This window comes from Megalobrama amblycephala, linkage group LG23, assembly GCF_018812025.1.
Source record: "Megalobrama amblycephala isolate DHTTF-2021 linkage group LG23, ASM1881202v1, whole genome shotgun sequence".
NCBI classification, from domain to species: domain Eukaryota; kingdom Metazoa; phylum Chordata; class Actinopteri; order Cypriniformes; family Xenocyprididae; genus Megalobrama; species Megalobrama amblycephala.
Window position 1 is genome coordinate 466,074 of NC_063066.1, and position 17,205 is coordinate 483,278.

Consider the following 17,205-nt stretch of genomic DNA (forward strand, 5'->3'; position numbering starts at 1 on the left):
TAGTTTACTATGAATTAAAAAGAAATTAAATTAAATTAAAAACAAAATAACAATAATGACCAGGAAAATATAATAATTATAAACTATCCCAAAACACACTGTGACTCTTGTTCTGAAATGTCTGTGGTCTGTACTGTAGTTGCAGGCTGCTCATTTAAGTTCAGGTGAGGGAGATAAAATGTGCATTATTACAACCGTCTAAAACATTTTTCCATATAAACATTGTGTAGTAAACATTGTCATAATTCATCAATATTAGCTTGTAAGCAATCGTTTGGCATAAATGTGTGCTACTCATTAATTGCGAAGAAGCCTGAAGTGCTGCTGGGCGAACCTGTAGAGCAAGCAACAGCACCACGTTTCCCACGGTTAGATCAGCACGTTACACTTCAAATGTGTGCATCTTCTCAAATCATCCCTCTCTATAATTTTCATTTCGTTTTTATTCGTGGACGAAAATTAGAGTAGATTTTAGTCATAGTTTTAGTCATTCACAACGTATTTTTATTTATTCATCGTCTCATTTTCATCCGTGAAAAAATGTTGACGAAAATTATGATGAAAATTATTCGTCAACTAAATTAACACTGGTGCACTGTCAATGCTTTGGCCAGGTAGACCTCCAATATATTGAAAAAAGTTCACAATAGGAGATAATGGGTCTTAAAAATTTGTGTGGGAAATCTGCATTCAAACGTTTTCACAAACAAATCATGATTTACTAATAATAACTTTAATAAATTAATTTTAAATATGAATTCTTATGGATAACTGGTACTAAAACAACTGAAACCACATGTTCACAAACAATCTCATACTCTGGGTGGTCTTATCATTTGAAGATGATACATAGATACTTCATCATAAATCTATTTCATCATGTACAGTGAATGTAAGGGTATAAATACACAGGGCAAATAAAGGGAGCTAAATCAAATTCAGGTGAAACTAATCAGTAACTAAGGAAATAAACTAGGCCATGATCAGTAACTACAGAAACAAACATGGACTGGGAACATAGTCAAACAGGAAAAGAACAAAACCAAACTAAAGGGTACGTTTACACAATGTACTGAAAACCTTGTTGTTTTTCGCATTCAGATGACAACGTTGTCAAAATGATCCCCATTCACACGACTCAAACGACTAAAAACACTGTATTATGCTGCCAGGCCAATAGTTGGCGATGCCACTTTGTAAAGAAACACTACGCACGTATAGACAGAACACATAATATGAATGCGCATGATGTATTACGTATATGCACACATTTTCACAAATTCGCGTTTTAGTTGTTTACATGGAGATGATAGCAGTATCGTTTTCAAAAGCTTGCATTTTCAGGGCCCTCAAAACTAGATGTTGTCGTGTAAACAAGCAGCCAAAAAAGTTTTCCATTTTTAGTTGAAAACGTTGTTGTGTAAACGGCCCCTAAACCACAAACAAACTGAACATAAACCTGACAGTGAAAGAGTAAGAAAAGCTAGTTACAGCTTGAGCAAGCTTCAAACGCAGATATATGTATGTACAGCTGGCTAATGAGAGCTGTGTAATCTGGGTCTGTATAAAGGTGTTTATTCTGTTTGAACTGATTTTGAGGATACTGTCCTCTCAAGTGAAAGAGCATCTTCAGAGTCTCATGTTTGCCGAGAATGATGAAAGGCTATAAAGGAAAGGCTGTGCAGAAAGCCTTTATAAGGAGATTGGGATGTTTTATTTCATTTACATTTATGCAAATGACTAACCTCAGGAACACGGTCACTCATTTAAAATACTCCAAATGCATTAACATAAGAACAAGGTTAAGAACAAATTCACGCATTTAGGTGAAAATTGTTCGTGATAATTTCTCCTGTGAGTACAAATATGAAATACTGCACACATATATTAGTCTATGAGACCCACTGTTCTCAAGATAAACTGCTATTTTGAGAGGTTTTGTGAAAAAGTAGCTAAAGCATGCTTACCGATGACGATGAGGGTGTAGTTAATGTTGACGCTGCCAAAGCCATTGGTGGCTTTACAAATGAAGGTCCCAGCATCCTCTGCCTCCACCTCTTTGATGCGCAGGGCTTGGTGAAGGACCCTGAAGCGCATCCAACCACTGTGGATGTTTCTTCCGTCTTTGGTCCACATGATGAGGGGCGGCGGATCACCCTCCACAGGACACTGAAGTTTCATGGTGCGCCCAATTCTGACGGACTGCCGGTGGGCAATCTTCTCGGCTACACGTGGAGGACCTACAGAAAACAAGATGATGTTAATTACTGTCATTGTAGAGCACTGTCTGGCTTTGACAAAAATTCAAACCCTGTTCCTTAATAAATTACTGATGAAATAGCAGGAGAAACAAAATTATGGTAAACCAAAGTGCTTTGTTAGCGGGTTAATTATCTCACTCAAGTGCATCCTATATAGCTTCCTTATGAGATTTTGAAATTAACATTAACTAATATAAATAAATGCATTAGAAGTTGACTATAGTTAACAAATCAAACCTTATTGTAAAGTGTTACTTACATGATATTATGAGTTACATTTACAAAATGAAAGTTGTATTTTGTTAATGATATATATTTTATACTTTAATACAAAATTAGTGCATACATTTTTAATGAATGCAGTGTTTGGTCTGTTATATTCTGACAAATATTTTTTTCATAAAATTTAAATTCCATTCCACGAGAGTAAAAATAACAAAATATATATTTTTACTACAATTTTTTATTAAAATTTTTACTACAATGAAAGGACATTTTATAATGTGATCCTTTCGTCAACAACCAGAAGCATTTAATTACAAAAAATATAGTAAAAACTTTCTCAATCTATCTGAAATCACCTTTCATACTACATCAGTACATACAAACTGGGCCATGTTTTGAAATGACATGAATGTCAAAGAGACCAAAATTCACCACACAAAATCAAATGTTCATTGTTCAAAATGTTCACTGTTAGATTAGGTTCACATGAACCCAAACTTTGGACTTTTTAAAGTGAATTAAGTGGTTCCTCTGTGCGCACCAAAGTTCTAAACAAGCTAACAGAACTTTAAGATCAATGCTCATGAAAACCTGTTGTGTTCCCTCATAATCTTTAATCAAAAACATTTAAATGACTGCTCGCTATGGAATCTCTTTTCTGATGACGTGTACAACAGCACAATAAGATTGTCCAATGGCCAGATGAGTTTCAATCCCTCCCCATCCTGTCGCTCACATGAAACAATCAAGCAATTAGCAAACAACAACTTTCTACAATCTAATTAACTCCCAATTAACAAATCAAGTGCCATTTTACTTTTTTCTTGCTCAAGAAGCCGTTTCAACTCAAACATATATGTCAAAATAGGGAAGAAACGTTGGTCCATCATGGCAAATTTTCTGTTCTGAAAATCCTCAATGGTTTTCAGCAGTTCACGCAGTAAGTCTTATATACTGGCTGATGGACTGAAGTAAAGTGAAAACTTGAGAGCATCTTGGCCCGGCTGAGCAGAGCGAGGCTTCCCCCTGCCCACGCACAGTCCTGCTTACTCCCGTTAAAAGACCGAATACAGGAAATTGATATTGTCACTGTTTATGTCTGCGGGGAAATTTTAACCGCAGCTCCCTGTCAGCCAGCCATGTCTCACTGGCGTACTGCATTGTTTGAGCGCTCCTCAGTTGGTGGCTCCGAGGAGGTTAGAAAGGTCAGAGTCTGCAAATACTGTCCGCGCTTGTTTCTCTCAAGGCTGTGTGAGTCACTCTAATAGCTGTTTACATAAGGCTAATGCCAGATTGGTTCCATTTAGCTACCACAAAACTAGGCTTAAGAAGATCTTGTGGTGAAAAATTTAAGAAACAGACTTAAACATGCAGCCATAAGCATGAAGGATATTAGATCTTTTTTCTTAAAAAACACCATGCCTGTAATTGCAGCCATCACTCGAATAAATAAAGAGGAAGGAGTGTTTTATCTCATTGTTAGACATTCATCCAACACATAATTATTTCCAAATCAATCTCAACAAATTAAATCCACAATCTGATGAAAGAGAAGCTCTGAATGACAGAGGTTGAGTCTGAAAAAAAAAAAAAAAATCATAAAGTCATCTGAAGCCATATGTCAGGTTAATATGAGGATATGGTGTAAACATGGTGTAACTGAAGGTTAAGGTTGCAACTTTTTTTCGCAAATTTTTTTAAAAAATAATTATATTTCAGGATTCCAGAAGTTTCAAGAAATGAATGAATTCTTCAAGATTCCTTCTAACCAATGAATTTACATGATATTTTTAGTTTGTGATTTATTGTATTTTTTAAGGATTAAGGGGTTTTTAAAAAGTAATTTTTACTCAATAAAATATTAGCATAGCATTGAAAATGTATATTCATTACAAAATGCCCATTGCATCACACTTTTAAAATTAGGCTTCCTCATACTGTATATCCTGGCTTTCCAAGACTGTGGGAACTCTGTTTCTCTCTCTCTCTCTCTCTCTCTCTCTCTGCATTCCACAAAAGAATTATCTTTTTTTTTTTTTTTTAGCAATTCATTTTTAACTGTTTTTTCTTTAAATTAAAAAAAAAAAAAACTAGGAGAATCCATTAAAATAAGCAACTAAAATAATTATAATTAAAATTAAATTAAATAATTAAATTTCAGTTTTAAGAACTTAATGTTCTTCAGGGATTTTTCTGCATTACACAAAAGAATGATATATATTGGAAATGATATAAATATGTAAATTAATGAATATATTTTTGCTGGAAACCATACCATGCAAAACACTACTGAATAGTATGTACATACATTTAGCTAACATATTTACAGATGCTTTCAAGACTATTACAACAATGTAGAATAAATCACAGAAATCCAAGCCAAATTTTCATTCTTAAGAACAAATGAGATCTTAAAGCTGGTAGTGGTAAATATTATCAGTATTCCTTGGAATATAGAGCACAAGTGCAATATTTTGTCCATATTTGAAGCTCTACACCATCTATCATCAACATCTGCATTTGCTGTATGGAAAAGAGCAGCGAGGAAATTCTTTAAATGGTTTTATATGCTGATAGATATCAAATGTCCATGAAGTGTAACAGCAAAACTGTTTGATGTCGAATCAAAGGGGACTTCTAGTGAAAAATGTATCTCATGCCTGGTTTCACATTGCTTTGATATGATGTTGTGCCCAGTGGGAGCATGAAGGAGTCACTGGCACAGGTATGGAGCCAACCTGACTACAGCACACTAGTGTGTCCCACAGACACCAGTGTGTAGTTGACATGTTGATGGATGATGTCTAAAAGTGTGAAAAAGAAATTAGTCACAGTCAGGAACTAGCCAGAGTCATGTTCTCCTGCTCTGTTCGAATGGCTTTCTCATCAGAGTAAAATCTTACTGCTGAGCCGTTTCACAGATTGAAATCTCATTCTTCTTTTGGAGGACTGTACGCCCACACTTTGAGCAGATTTATGGCCCTCCCGCTCCGGGTCTTCTGTTCGCAGGTCGGTCCCGAGGCCTCTCCTCCTCACAGACCGACAGTACTGCATGTTTCACAGATTAGAGGCGCGCGGGAGAAAATAAAGGACCTGAACTTTCACAAGCAGCGCTCGGTTTGCCTTCCAACTCTTCTCTCTTCAGCCCAAAGATGGCTGTGATTAATGCAACGGCTTCCACAAAAGTCACAAAAGTCAATGCCAGGGTCAGGAAAGCACCCTCCGAAAAGAGAAACGACACATGGTGTAACGGTATTTATGTCTCACATTTAAACAGCAGGGACTTTAAAAAGCCTGCACATCTGTATAAATATTGGGTGTGTGAGAGTATTTGTGAGGAACGAGCTTGGTGAATGAGGGGAACGGCAGGTCAAACTCTTTAAAAGGCAATCTGTTTTCTCCATTCAACATAAACGCATTCCCTTCTGTCGCAGCACTATACAATACGGAGGCCGGTCTCTCATTCGTCTCTGTGCACCAGGGAACTCTCAGCGAGTTGCAGTCTTCCATATCCCTCTTTCCCTTTTACGGCCTGTTAGCTTAAGGTATCCCAACATGCACGTCTGGAATGTCGACTAATGAGGGGGAAAAATGATTCGGTAAGAGGCCAACGCAAGTAACATTCCATCATATACTCTCTTAACTCCAGCTCTCTGCCAAAAAGCCTATCCAGGACGAGTGGCATAAAGAAAGCATTCTCTTAAGAATTAATATCTATCCTTGAGCCTGCTAGATAGGGCCCTTTGGTGCGAAAGGAATAATATTTTGGTTGGCCTCGTGTTAGGAGCACAGGATGTGCTTTGGAGCGCAAGAGGTCTGAGCTATCGAGTGCCAATGTATTCACCTTCAGGAAGCGGGCTGTGATAGAGTAAGATACCCCTCTCCCTGCCTTCACTTCCTCTGTCTTACAGGAGGCTGTTTTATTGCTAATCGTATTCGCTTTCCACCATTAATTCCCGAAAACGGATTGTGAATATGCACAAAATTAACAGCTCTGGAGCTATGGAAATTAACCCTCAGAGCCCGGTGAATGTGGTGGCAAGTTCTGCTGGATTTTTTCCTCATGACAGCAGAAAGAAATTAAAATACTCCATCATTTGTGGCCCTACAGATTAGTGTAAGACATCATTATAAAATATAAAGGGTCTACTTTTAATTGTGTACACTCACAATAACAACAACACCTTGTTTCTGTAAAATAAAGAAAATAAACAGGGTGCGCTTTCAGCGGTCATGTACAAGGCACGCCAACCTGCAAATGCCCCCACCACCTCAAAACAAAGCATTAGCTTCATCATTCCTTTGCTTCTCACAGAGTTTGGGAGACCTGCTGTGAGTTTACCTTGAATTTACCTCAAAAGAAGAAGCACGCGATTGATATCCAGCAGAGGTAAGTCATTTATTCCCACTAACATTAAAGTGTTTTTGTTACATAAACTGTAACATGTTAAAATGTTTAGACAGTGTTTACAGTGAAATACAGTGTTTGTGAATATCTTCTCAAACGTATGTTTATATTGTGCTAAGTAAACAATAATGTTTTTATAGAGTAAATGGTCTCTGTAAGCACTGTGAGTTTGAGTCACTTATGATGTGCATTTGAAAAGCAAAACGCGCACACTTCATAACATCATAAGTGTTTGAAATCATTTTCATTTGGGATCTGAAGTGGCTTCTTATCACATAATGGGACAGACAGTATATTATTTTGAAGTATTCTAATAAATTAATTAGGGGTGTCACGATATACCGGTATTGACGATTAACCGTGATATTTAAAACATGAAAAATCGATATTGTGTTAATTAAGGGTATGACAATATATTGTGATAACCGTAATATTTAGAATGAATTATACACATGATAATATGACACGTAAATAATCCAGTGGCAGTACCTGGTTGACATCCCAAAGTACAATAGGCGGTGGTATTGCACCTTAACGCTGCCATCTGACATAAAACAGAAGAAGATGCAGAGCGTGCAGCTGCTACTGCCGTGCAAAATCATGTTGTCTGATAAGACAGAGGAGATTCTCTACACAGCAGAGCATGTGAGTGAAAACACTTTTAGTTTCATATTTATCTTTAAATATTATAATGTTATTTTTTAATTTAATTTATGTTGATATTATGATATTATGTTTATTAAAAGTGAACAGCACGAGTAAGATAGGATAGCTACATCAAAAGATGCGCAATATATCAGGAGACATGGAGTGGGTCAGACATGATTTTGACCACTTCAATAAATTTTGTAGAAAACCTTTCGTTAAAGTGATTTTCATTTTGTATAAATTGTATCTTAATTTGAATCAATGTTTCATCAACCAATTGCCTGGATTTAATAAATAAGCAGCAAATATAGCAGACAATATAATGGAGGGGCTGGCGCGATCACTTGCACGTGAACTGGAGCGCGTCTCATAAATGAACCGAATCAGCTTATAGGCTATACTTGCCTCACAGACAAGAGAAATATATCTATAGAAAGTTTAAAATGACTACTTCACACTTGACAAATGACACTTCAAAACAAAAAGAAATAAGCTACTCTCTGATTTTTTTAATCCGTATGAAATGTGCATTTAAAATGCAGATAGAGATGTTTTGAATGATTTAACATGGAGAATTAACACACCATTTTGACAGTATATGGTTTGTCTTTGTTCAAGCCATCTTGGTTATTTTCGCCAATGTACATTTATAGACAATGTATATTTATAATGCTATGCTAATCTACATAGCCTTTATCACTATATAGAATACTATAAAACAATATACCTTCTGCCTCATCAGAAAGGCTTTTCAGTTCTTCGGGATACATTCAGGCAATATTTTTTACTCCAACTTGAAATCAGATAAACTAAATGCTTGTCTTCCTTCATAAAAATTTGCTAAAAGACAGAGAATGCAAAAAGTAAAAATAATTGTGCCTTGTGTTTATCAGTTGTTTGTTTATCAGTTGTTTATCAGTATCTGATTACCCTTAAGTATAGTTGTTGTATGCAATGGTGTGATTCATTGACTTAATGAATGAAAAAGAATGAAAAAGACAAAAGTAAAGATGAGTTTGACTGATAACATTAGGTTTTTTTCAAGGTTTCTATAGATATCACACTATATCGATATCATGAATTCTTTTGGCCAAGATAACTGTGGCGTGAAAAATCTGATATTGTGACAGCCCTAAAATGAATGCATTGTTGATTAGAGTTGCATTAAAAAAGTTATTATGAAAATATACAAGACGGCTTGAAGAACACAGATAAACCATATACTCTCGCAAATTGTGTTTATTGTTTTCATATTTAATAAGTCAAAGTGTTTCTATCTTCTTTTTATTCAGCTATAGTGATAGTTGTACTATGGATATCCTTGAATGGCACGTAATTTTACTTCTGTGAGGCATATTTGAACTTTCTGCACGCCCTCCGACTTCCAGTATGAATTAAACATACATAAAAAAATTTTTCTCAAAAAACAATTTTAACCAGAAAAACCACAATTAGACGCAGACCTAGTTGTTTCTGATGTCAGCATGTTCATAGTTGTTTTGTTGTTGTTTTTTTACAGGAACTAGATACCGCTGATGAGTCGTACTGAAACTGTTTTTCTCTGTGAACACTGTACAAACATCTTCAAGCTGCAGTACACAAACATTGTAAAATGAAAAAAACAAACACCTTGGAAATGACAGGTATATTGAACAGGAACAGGAAAGGTGTTTTTCAGCTGCCATTAGGGAAGGGTCTGTGCGATCCCAGGTGTGAAACATCATTATTCATGATCGTTCACACCATCCCCGCATACAGCCTCCTGACACAAAACATGTCTTACAAATCAATATATTCAGTATATTGATATACAAATCAGTATATTGTTTTATGTGAATGAGTGGGAAGGATGATTTTCACACCGCTTTGAAGCAAAAATTCTAGACTACATCTTAGATTTTTCAAAATTCTTGTGAAAAAATATTCAGTATGGGTTTTATGGCTTTATTTCAGTGACTTAATTTTTTTTTTTTTTTCACAAAACATGCATAAACAATTTTATCGAAACTACAAACTTTTACATACATGCTGCTCACATATTATTGTAGCAGAGTTTGTGTTTAATACAGTGTAAACAGACTTTACCCATGAAAATGTTAAAAGTAACAGAAATAAGCACAAATGTCAGGGCATGTCAAAACACCTTCAGGGCCCAGAAAACACCTCAGGGCCAAGAGGGTTAAAGGACGATTCTAAGTCAGATACAGCATAAGTTTCCAATGAGCGAATGTCACATATGCATAAAACACTTTTAAGGGCATTTGGAGTCAAAACTTGAAATATAAACGCTCAAAGAATGCATTTAATACCAACATATTGAACCGTCTATTTATATATTCATAATCCCTTACTAAAGGAGTCCCAACATTAGAAAAATGTCAGTCTATATAATTGTTTTATATTTTAGATGAGGGAAATATACATGCATTATGTTAAGTTTTGGGTGACAAATTTTTTAGGAATTCTGTGACTTACATTGCGCGAACCAAAAGTAATACTGCCCATCGAATGAAGAAGGGTTGGCTCTCCACAGAACATAAAATTCATTTTATTTCATTTTTTGTGTTCCCATTTATGAGGAAAAAACAACGTTACGGACGTGACCGGTCGAAAGCAGCCCAGAAAACTGCTTTTTTTATATAAGTTGTACTGTATAATATAGACCTAACTTTTGATGTTCATATTTCGTCCTGTAACTGGCAAGAGGGACAGAAGATTGGTTCATGTGCGCCAGATCTGCTTGATCTGCCGCTTACAGGCGCTGCAGTAGCTAATCTGTCATGTGCTGTAGGTTATTAAAGCGAGACATCTATTGTTTAAATTTTGGTTTAAAATCGACTAAATTTAAAAGTTGAACCTTTTTCATATTAAAACTAACAAAGCACAAAGAGTTTTGCGACTATTGGATATATTCTGATATATACGGTACGGCCTGAAACAGATCATAGCAATATAAAGAAGCAAAGTCATATGATTTAATATGAAGCCGGATGTTCAGATGTTCAGAGCAAAGTAGTGAGATGAACTGTTGATCCTAATAAGCATAAACATAATTTAGCTTTGCATATAAAGTTTCAAGTTATTTGCATTTATAATTGTTATATGACATAAACTTAATCTTTAAAATGTTACAGACGTGATAGAGCACTGAAGCGTCTTGACCTCTTTATTCCAGCCCTTATAAATTCAACAGGCAGTGCTGTTATGACAAAATGAGTATATTTATTTCTCAGGGATGCCTCCATCTTTCTACACAATGCTTACTGTTAAAATAAAGTTTAAAAAAGGGGGGTCTTTGATCCTTTTTTTGAAAGCATGAAATATGGTTGGTTGAAAATGTAAAGCATGGTTGCTTACCTCATAAATTGTGCACTCAAAAAAATGATTCTTGCCACTATTTGAAATTAAGCAAAAAAATCTAATAAAACATATTTAAAAACTAATAAAAATACCTATTATTACTCCAAATTACTTTTATACAACATGAATGAAATGGATACAAGACCAACCTGATCAAATTACATAAACTATACTTAATTTGTTGCCATAAGGCGCAAATGCAAGTGTTGCGCATGCTCACTGAAGTCTGAGTTCAAAAAACAACATCTGAAGGCGCAATGGCGATCTACTGTCTGACTCAGCGAAAAGGAGGATTTGGATGAATAGATGTGGATGTTTTACAAGGTAAGATATGTTTATTAACGATTTAAACTTAAACAATAACCATTTTTATGTTTATTCTATCTTGTTTTCTTAGTTTTAGCGTGAAGGCGCATTTTTGCTAACGCGAATTGACCGTTATTAACTTTTATTTTAGGTCTTCTCATCTGTAAAAGGAGTAATATATGTAACTGTGATCATTTTAAGATAACGTTATGCTGTCGACTTGACGGTGCACCGTGCATCATATTCGCATTTAGATGGATTACGAGTTATTATTATAATTATAGATTCGTCATTTCAGCGTTCTTTGCTAACGTTTTGCTTTGCAAATAAGCCAAAACGTTGCTCAAACACACTTCATTATTGTAACTTATACGTTATCTACGTTAATGAATACGTTATCTATATATTATATTGTCTTACAAGTATTTGTAAATTTGATCATTTCGAGATATGTATTCAACTGACTGTGTACTTTTACAAGTGTATATATATATATATATATAAATACCTGCTTTGTCATCTCGATGTGCATTTTACTTTGCTTGAAATATAGTTTTGAAATATACCAAAACATTGACAGAGTGTGTTTGTCATTCAACTGTATATAAACAAAAAAAAAAAAAAAAAATCCTGTTAAAAGTCGTGTCCATGAAAGGGAACATGAATTCTTTTCAAGTCGTAATTTCATAAAAAATATATAAATAATAATAATAAAGTGTATGTCATCTTTACTATTTCAGAAACCTCATCAGTGGGACAATAACTCAATTATGGTATGTGTAATATTTTTTCATATTTCTTGTATTAAAACTAAAATTTACTCGTTTCATTTCTTTGTAAAATTGTTGATGTCGATTTTCTGTTTTTTGACTTTCAGATATGTGAGTTTTGTGGAAACGTAAAGTGTGTGGAAGAAGCATCACAGAACTATCCAGTATGTTTAAGTAATTGAAACATTCTAAGATTAAATTTGGACATTTTGAGGAGAGATTCAGTCAACCTGTTCACAGTAAATTAAGTAAGTGTTTTTGTTATTTACATTTACATTAGATTTTTTTTGTAAATTACTATAGTTTCCTCTACAGTAGGCCTCCATCTCTTCCTTCTTCCTTTTTTACTCTCAGATAAAAGCGGAATTAATGCGGATAACGACTGTGCCACTTCTGTCAATGTTCATAGCAGCTGGACAGATACACTGACAAAAGATATCACACACATTGCAGTTGCAGACAAGGTGTGGTAAATTGCGTTACCGTTCTTTGGAACTAATTACAAAGATTGAACTATAATCATTCACTGTTTTTAATATTGTGTCATATGTTTCAGTGCGAAGATATACACTTCAAATGAGACTGTCATAAAGAGTCTGTGTGTGTATCTCAATGGGGACATTACAACACTTCCAGTTCTCCAGAATTCTTCCAGAATTCCAGGTTTGTACTGTATATATTTTTCTGTAATGACCTACACATACAGTATATTGCTGTGTGCTGCCAATATTTCAGTGAAACTAAACAAGGTGTTATATATTTATTCATTTGTTCATTTACTTGCTTAGGACTGCAATCCTGAAGGAACTGAGGGAGGAATTTCTGAGACCACTCTGGGCCCTTTTGTGACCCTTAAAGAAAGCGCTGAGGATGAGCCAGTGGATGTTGGCGTAGCAACAGAGGGTTTAAAACTACTACAACACTTAGGAGTTTTTCCTTTGGATGCTGTTTGCTGTTTGGATTGATCTACACAATCAAGCTATGCTCCGAGTCTCAAATTCACTTTTGAATTCTTCCAGAAGGTACTGATGAATTTAGATTTTAGGACATCACACAGATGTTTCGATCCACTGGAAGGACTTAGAAACTTTGAAACCTAAGAAACATTGAATTGAAGACTATGATCAATGACACTATGAACCAATGACACTAACTCAAATCAAGAGACTACATCTAATGCACCTTATGGCTTCCTCAAACTCTGATATTTTTAAAGGGTTAGTTCACCTAAAAATGAAATTTCTGTCATTAATTACTCACCCTCATGTCGTTCCACACCTGTAAGACCTTTGTTCATCTTTGGAACACAAATTAGGTTATTTTTGATTAAATCCGTGAGCTATCTGACCTCAGATAGACTGCAACACAACTACCACTTTCAAGGCCCAGAAAGGTAGTAAAGACATTGTTAAAATAGTCAATGTGACTGCAGTGGTTCAACCTTAATGTTATGAAGTGACAAGAATACTATTTGAGCGCAAAAAACAAAACAAAAAAACGACTTTCTTCCCTTTTATGTCATGCTCCTACGCAGCTGAGGTTGTACACACATAATATCTTAATTTGTGTTCTGAAGATTAATGAACGTCTTAGGGGTTTGGAGCAAAATTAGGGTGAGTAATTAATGAAAGAAATTAAATTTTTGGGTGAACTAACCCTTTAACAGAGATGTTAGCCCTTGTGCTATTCCTTGTCCAGGAAGTTAACTTGTGAGTAGGACACTTGGGCTGCTGAATGTCTAAATGCTGAAATGTGACAGATAACAGAAAACCTGTTATATGTAAAGTCAAATATAATCCCTCAAATTGCTTTTCTTTTTTCCCCAAGTGTCCCAAGCAAAAGCACAAACTGACTACCATACTATGCAGAGAGATCCCAATGTTACCTTGAATATATGAAAATAATGCTTGATGTTGAAATTTGGTTCCTTGTTGATCTATGAACTTTTTGGCACACAGACTTAAACTAAAAAGTCAAACAAGGAGCCATAACCATTGTGTTAGTTTCGGAGAAAGCACAAAACTGCTGTAAACAGTTGTCTTAACTTGTGAAATACTGCATTATGTTCTATTTTTTGTCAGATTGGATGTTTCTTATTATTCCTGCAGCAATTGAGACAATAAATTTTTATGAATGTAACATGTGTTTGACCATTTATTTAATATAAATAAATTAATTTAAGGTAGTTATATAAAGCAAGTAAGAATAAGTTATATTAAAAGAATAAGTTTTATGTATTACACAAGCTTAAATTGCAGTTTATTAGTTAACATAACCTTTATTTAATTAATTCAAGTCAACCGAACATGATGAGGAAGCTTAAGTAAAAGTTAACTTTTTTACATTGGATTTATGTGATTGAAAAGGATGGAAATTTTATATGCAATTGAATTACATAAGTTTTAATTTTTGGGGTTAAATATTTTTTTGAGTGTGGATAAACAAGACAATTTTCCTAAAATTTCTGTTAGAGCACATTAATACAGTATATTACAGACCTAAATGGACAATTTAAAAAGCTTTTTGTTCTTTTGGTAAAATTTTTTTTTCATGGTAAAAACCTTTGCGTGGAATTGCCCTTAAAAACAAAGCAAAACACTCGCAGGAATTATGTGGGTAACGTAAAACCATATCCTCCTAGAAAGGTTGTTGCACCTCAAAAAGGTTGATTTAAACAAATTTAGAGATCAAATAATAATATTTTTTATAAGTGCTTTAACAGATTTTTACATTTCTACTTTTCAAACCCTCCAATAAATCTGAGTAGATTTTAAATCCATGAAAGTGATAGTTCACCAAAAAACAGAAAATTATTTTGTTTACACACCCTCACGTTGTTCCAAAAGTCATCTGTATGACTTTTATTCATCTTTGAAACACACATTTTTTTATGATTTTTTTTTTTTTGTATATCCATTGAAAGTCTATGTAATGAACGTTTTCAAGTTTCAAAAAGTTATGTAGACATTGTAACAATAATCCATATGAATTGAGCAGTTTGATCAAAGTCTTCTGAAGAGACACAATCGCTTTATATAACAAACTGATTTAATTTAGGCTTTTATTTATTTATAAACATCGCACATCAACATGCATATATAGAACACAACGAATGAATGTTTGGAATGACATGAGGACAGAATTTTCATTTTTGGGTGACCTGAGACAAGCTGAAACTATTTTCTGTACTAGTTGACATTTCTTAGGCCTTTATATTCATTAAGTTGTATTTAAGCAGGAATATTTTGTTTAAATCAAACAAGCCAAATGCATAAAATCAAATGTGTCAAGCACATACAGTATCTCACTTTTCAAATACACGATTGAGACGATGTATGCATGTATTGCCTCAGAATTTGCGTCTGAATAGCGCTCCCTCCGTGGGCGTGGCCGCATTAGTGGCCGATAATGAGCTGAATCACGGGCGTCTGACATGTGTCTCTTTTCATACAGATTACATAAATATTAGCAAATTACAGACCCATTTCAAATCTTCCATTTATGTCTAAAATACTAGAAAAAGTGGTGTTTGCCCAATTGTGCTCCTTCTTGCAAAAAACGCTATCTATGAAAAATTTCAGTCAGGATTCAGATCTCATCATAGCACAGAAACTGCGCTCGTTAAAATTACAAACGACTTACTTCTAGCTTCTGACCAAGGCTGTGTCTCAATACTAGTGTTTCTTGATCTCAGTGCTGCGTTCAACACTATAGATCATAAAATACTCCTAGATCGACTACAAAATTACACTGGTATTCAGGGCCAGGCATTACGGTGGTTTAGGTCATACCTATAGGGGAAAAATCTAAGATAACGATAGTAAACTATGGAGTGCCACAAGGATCTGTGTAAGGCCCTCTGCTATTTTCAATATACATGCTGCCACTCGGCAATATTATAAGAAAACATGGAATCAGTTTCCACTGCTATGCCGATGATACTCAGTTATATATTTCAACACAACCGGATGAAATCTCTAAATTATCCAATCTGACAGAGTGTGTTAAAGAAGTAAAACATTGGATGACTAGTAATTTTCTTCTATTAAATTCAGATAAGACTGAAGTATTACTTATTGGGCCAACTACAATCTGCATTTAGAAGGACGTACTGTTACTCCATCCTCGACAGTTAAAGACCAGGGGTCTCATTTCTAAAGCGTGCATACGCACAAAACGGGGCTGGAAACGTGTGTACGCCAGTTCCCACGCAAAGGTTGTGATCTATAAAAAACAAACTTGACGGGAGAATGTGCGCACCTTTAAGCAAACTTTGAGCCGTGCGTACGCACATTCTGGAGACAAAGGGAATTGGCGACACCGATGGTGAGCTGAGGGACTGATGGCAGATGAAGGAAAACCACTTTAAATCCTCATTATGAATCATAATCATAAATACAGTGCATGTTCACAATAACAGTTTAAATAAATAAAAGAATGATTTAAACTCGCATGGAAACTCACGTTTTCATTTTGATATACACATTTATATTACACTTTCACTATTGGCGATAAGCGCTGAAATTACATTACGTGGTCATTACAGAGAAGTTAAACAAAAATTATATGAATTTAGTAGTTAGATGTGCTACTTTCGATCACTTTTCCTGTGACACGCTGCTTTAATGACAGCGAGGAGCGCTATGAGCACAACATCTGCAGTTTAGTTTAAAGAGGAATTATTATGACAAAATATTTTAGCGAGAACAACGATCAGTGATGCACACTTAACTTCGATATTATGGAAGACACTGCTGGATTCGGTGGTCGAGTGGTCCATTGTCCAGTTTGAAGAGATCCAATGATAATAGCTTACTGTATAACCGCAGCTGCATGAGGTGTTGATGTCGTGTGAAGGATCTTCAAACAATTACCACTGTATTTGAAGGATATAATTTTTTAAAATACTTTGTCAGTGACGCGCTGAGACAGACAGTTGTATTTACACTGCAATAAATATGTAGGCTGATCTGTTTCTACTAAAAATAGCCTATAAACATCCTAAAAGATGTATTCACCTTATCAGTAAAACTGCATAAATTTGATTTGAATTGTTTAAAACTATTAAAATACTATTTGGTCAGTGGAAATGAATGAAACATCACTGTAGTGTATTGCACAAATGGCATTTTTAGTCCATATCTAATATTTTCCAATTTCTTGTACCTTTGACGGTGTTAACCATTGTGTCACGTGGATGGGAACATGCATGGAAATGATATGCAGA

The 17,205-nt window shown here is 34.9% G+C and overlaps 1 protein-coding gene and 1 long non-coding RNA gene across 5 annotated transcripts in view; one reads left to right on the forward strand and one right to left on the reverse strand.

The window, feature by feature from the left end:
* fgfrl1a (fibroblast growth factor receptor like 1a) overlaps nt 1-17,205 on the reverse strand; it is a 147,184-nt gene that overhangs the window by 69,905 nt on the left and 60,074 nt on the right. For all 4 annotated transcript variants that reach the window (XM_048177057.1, XM_048177059.1, XM_048177058.1 and 1 more), the window contains one exon: nt 1,968-2,240. In XM_048177057.1, coding sequence (XP_048033014.1) covers nt 1,968-2,240 — 273 coding nt within the window. The remainder of the gene's footprint in view (nt 1-1,967; nt 2,241-17,205) is intronic.
* LOC125259430 lies at nt 2,636-15,405 on the forward strand. Its single transcript, XR_007182803.1, has 6 exons — nt 2,636-11,226; nt 11,949-11,981; nt 12,086-12,226; nt 12,333-12,442; nt 12,535-12,641; nt 12,767-15,405. It is a non-coding gene; the product is annotated as an uncharacterized LOC125259430 (long non-coding RNA).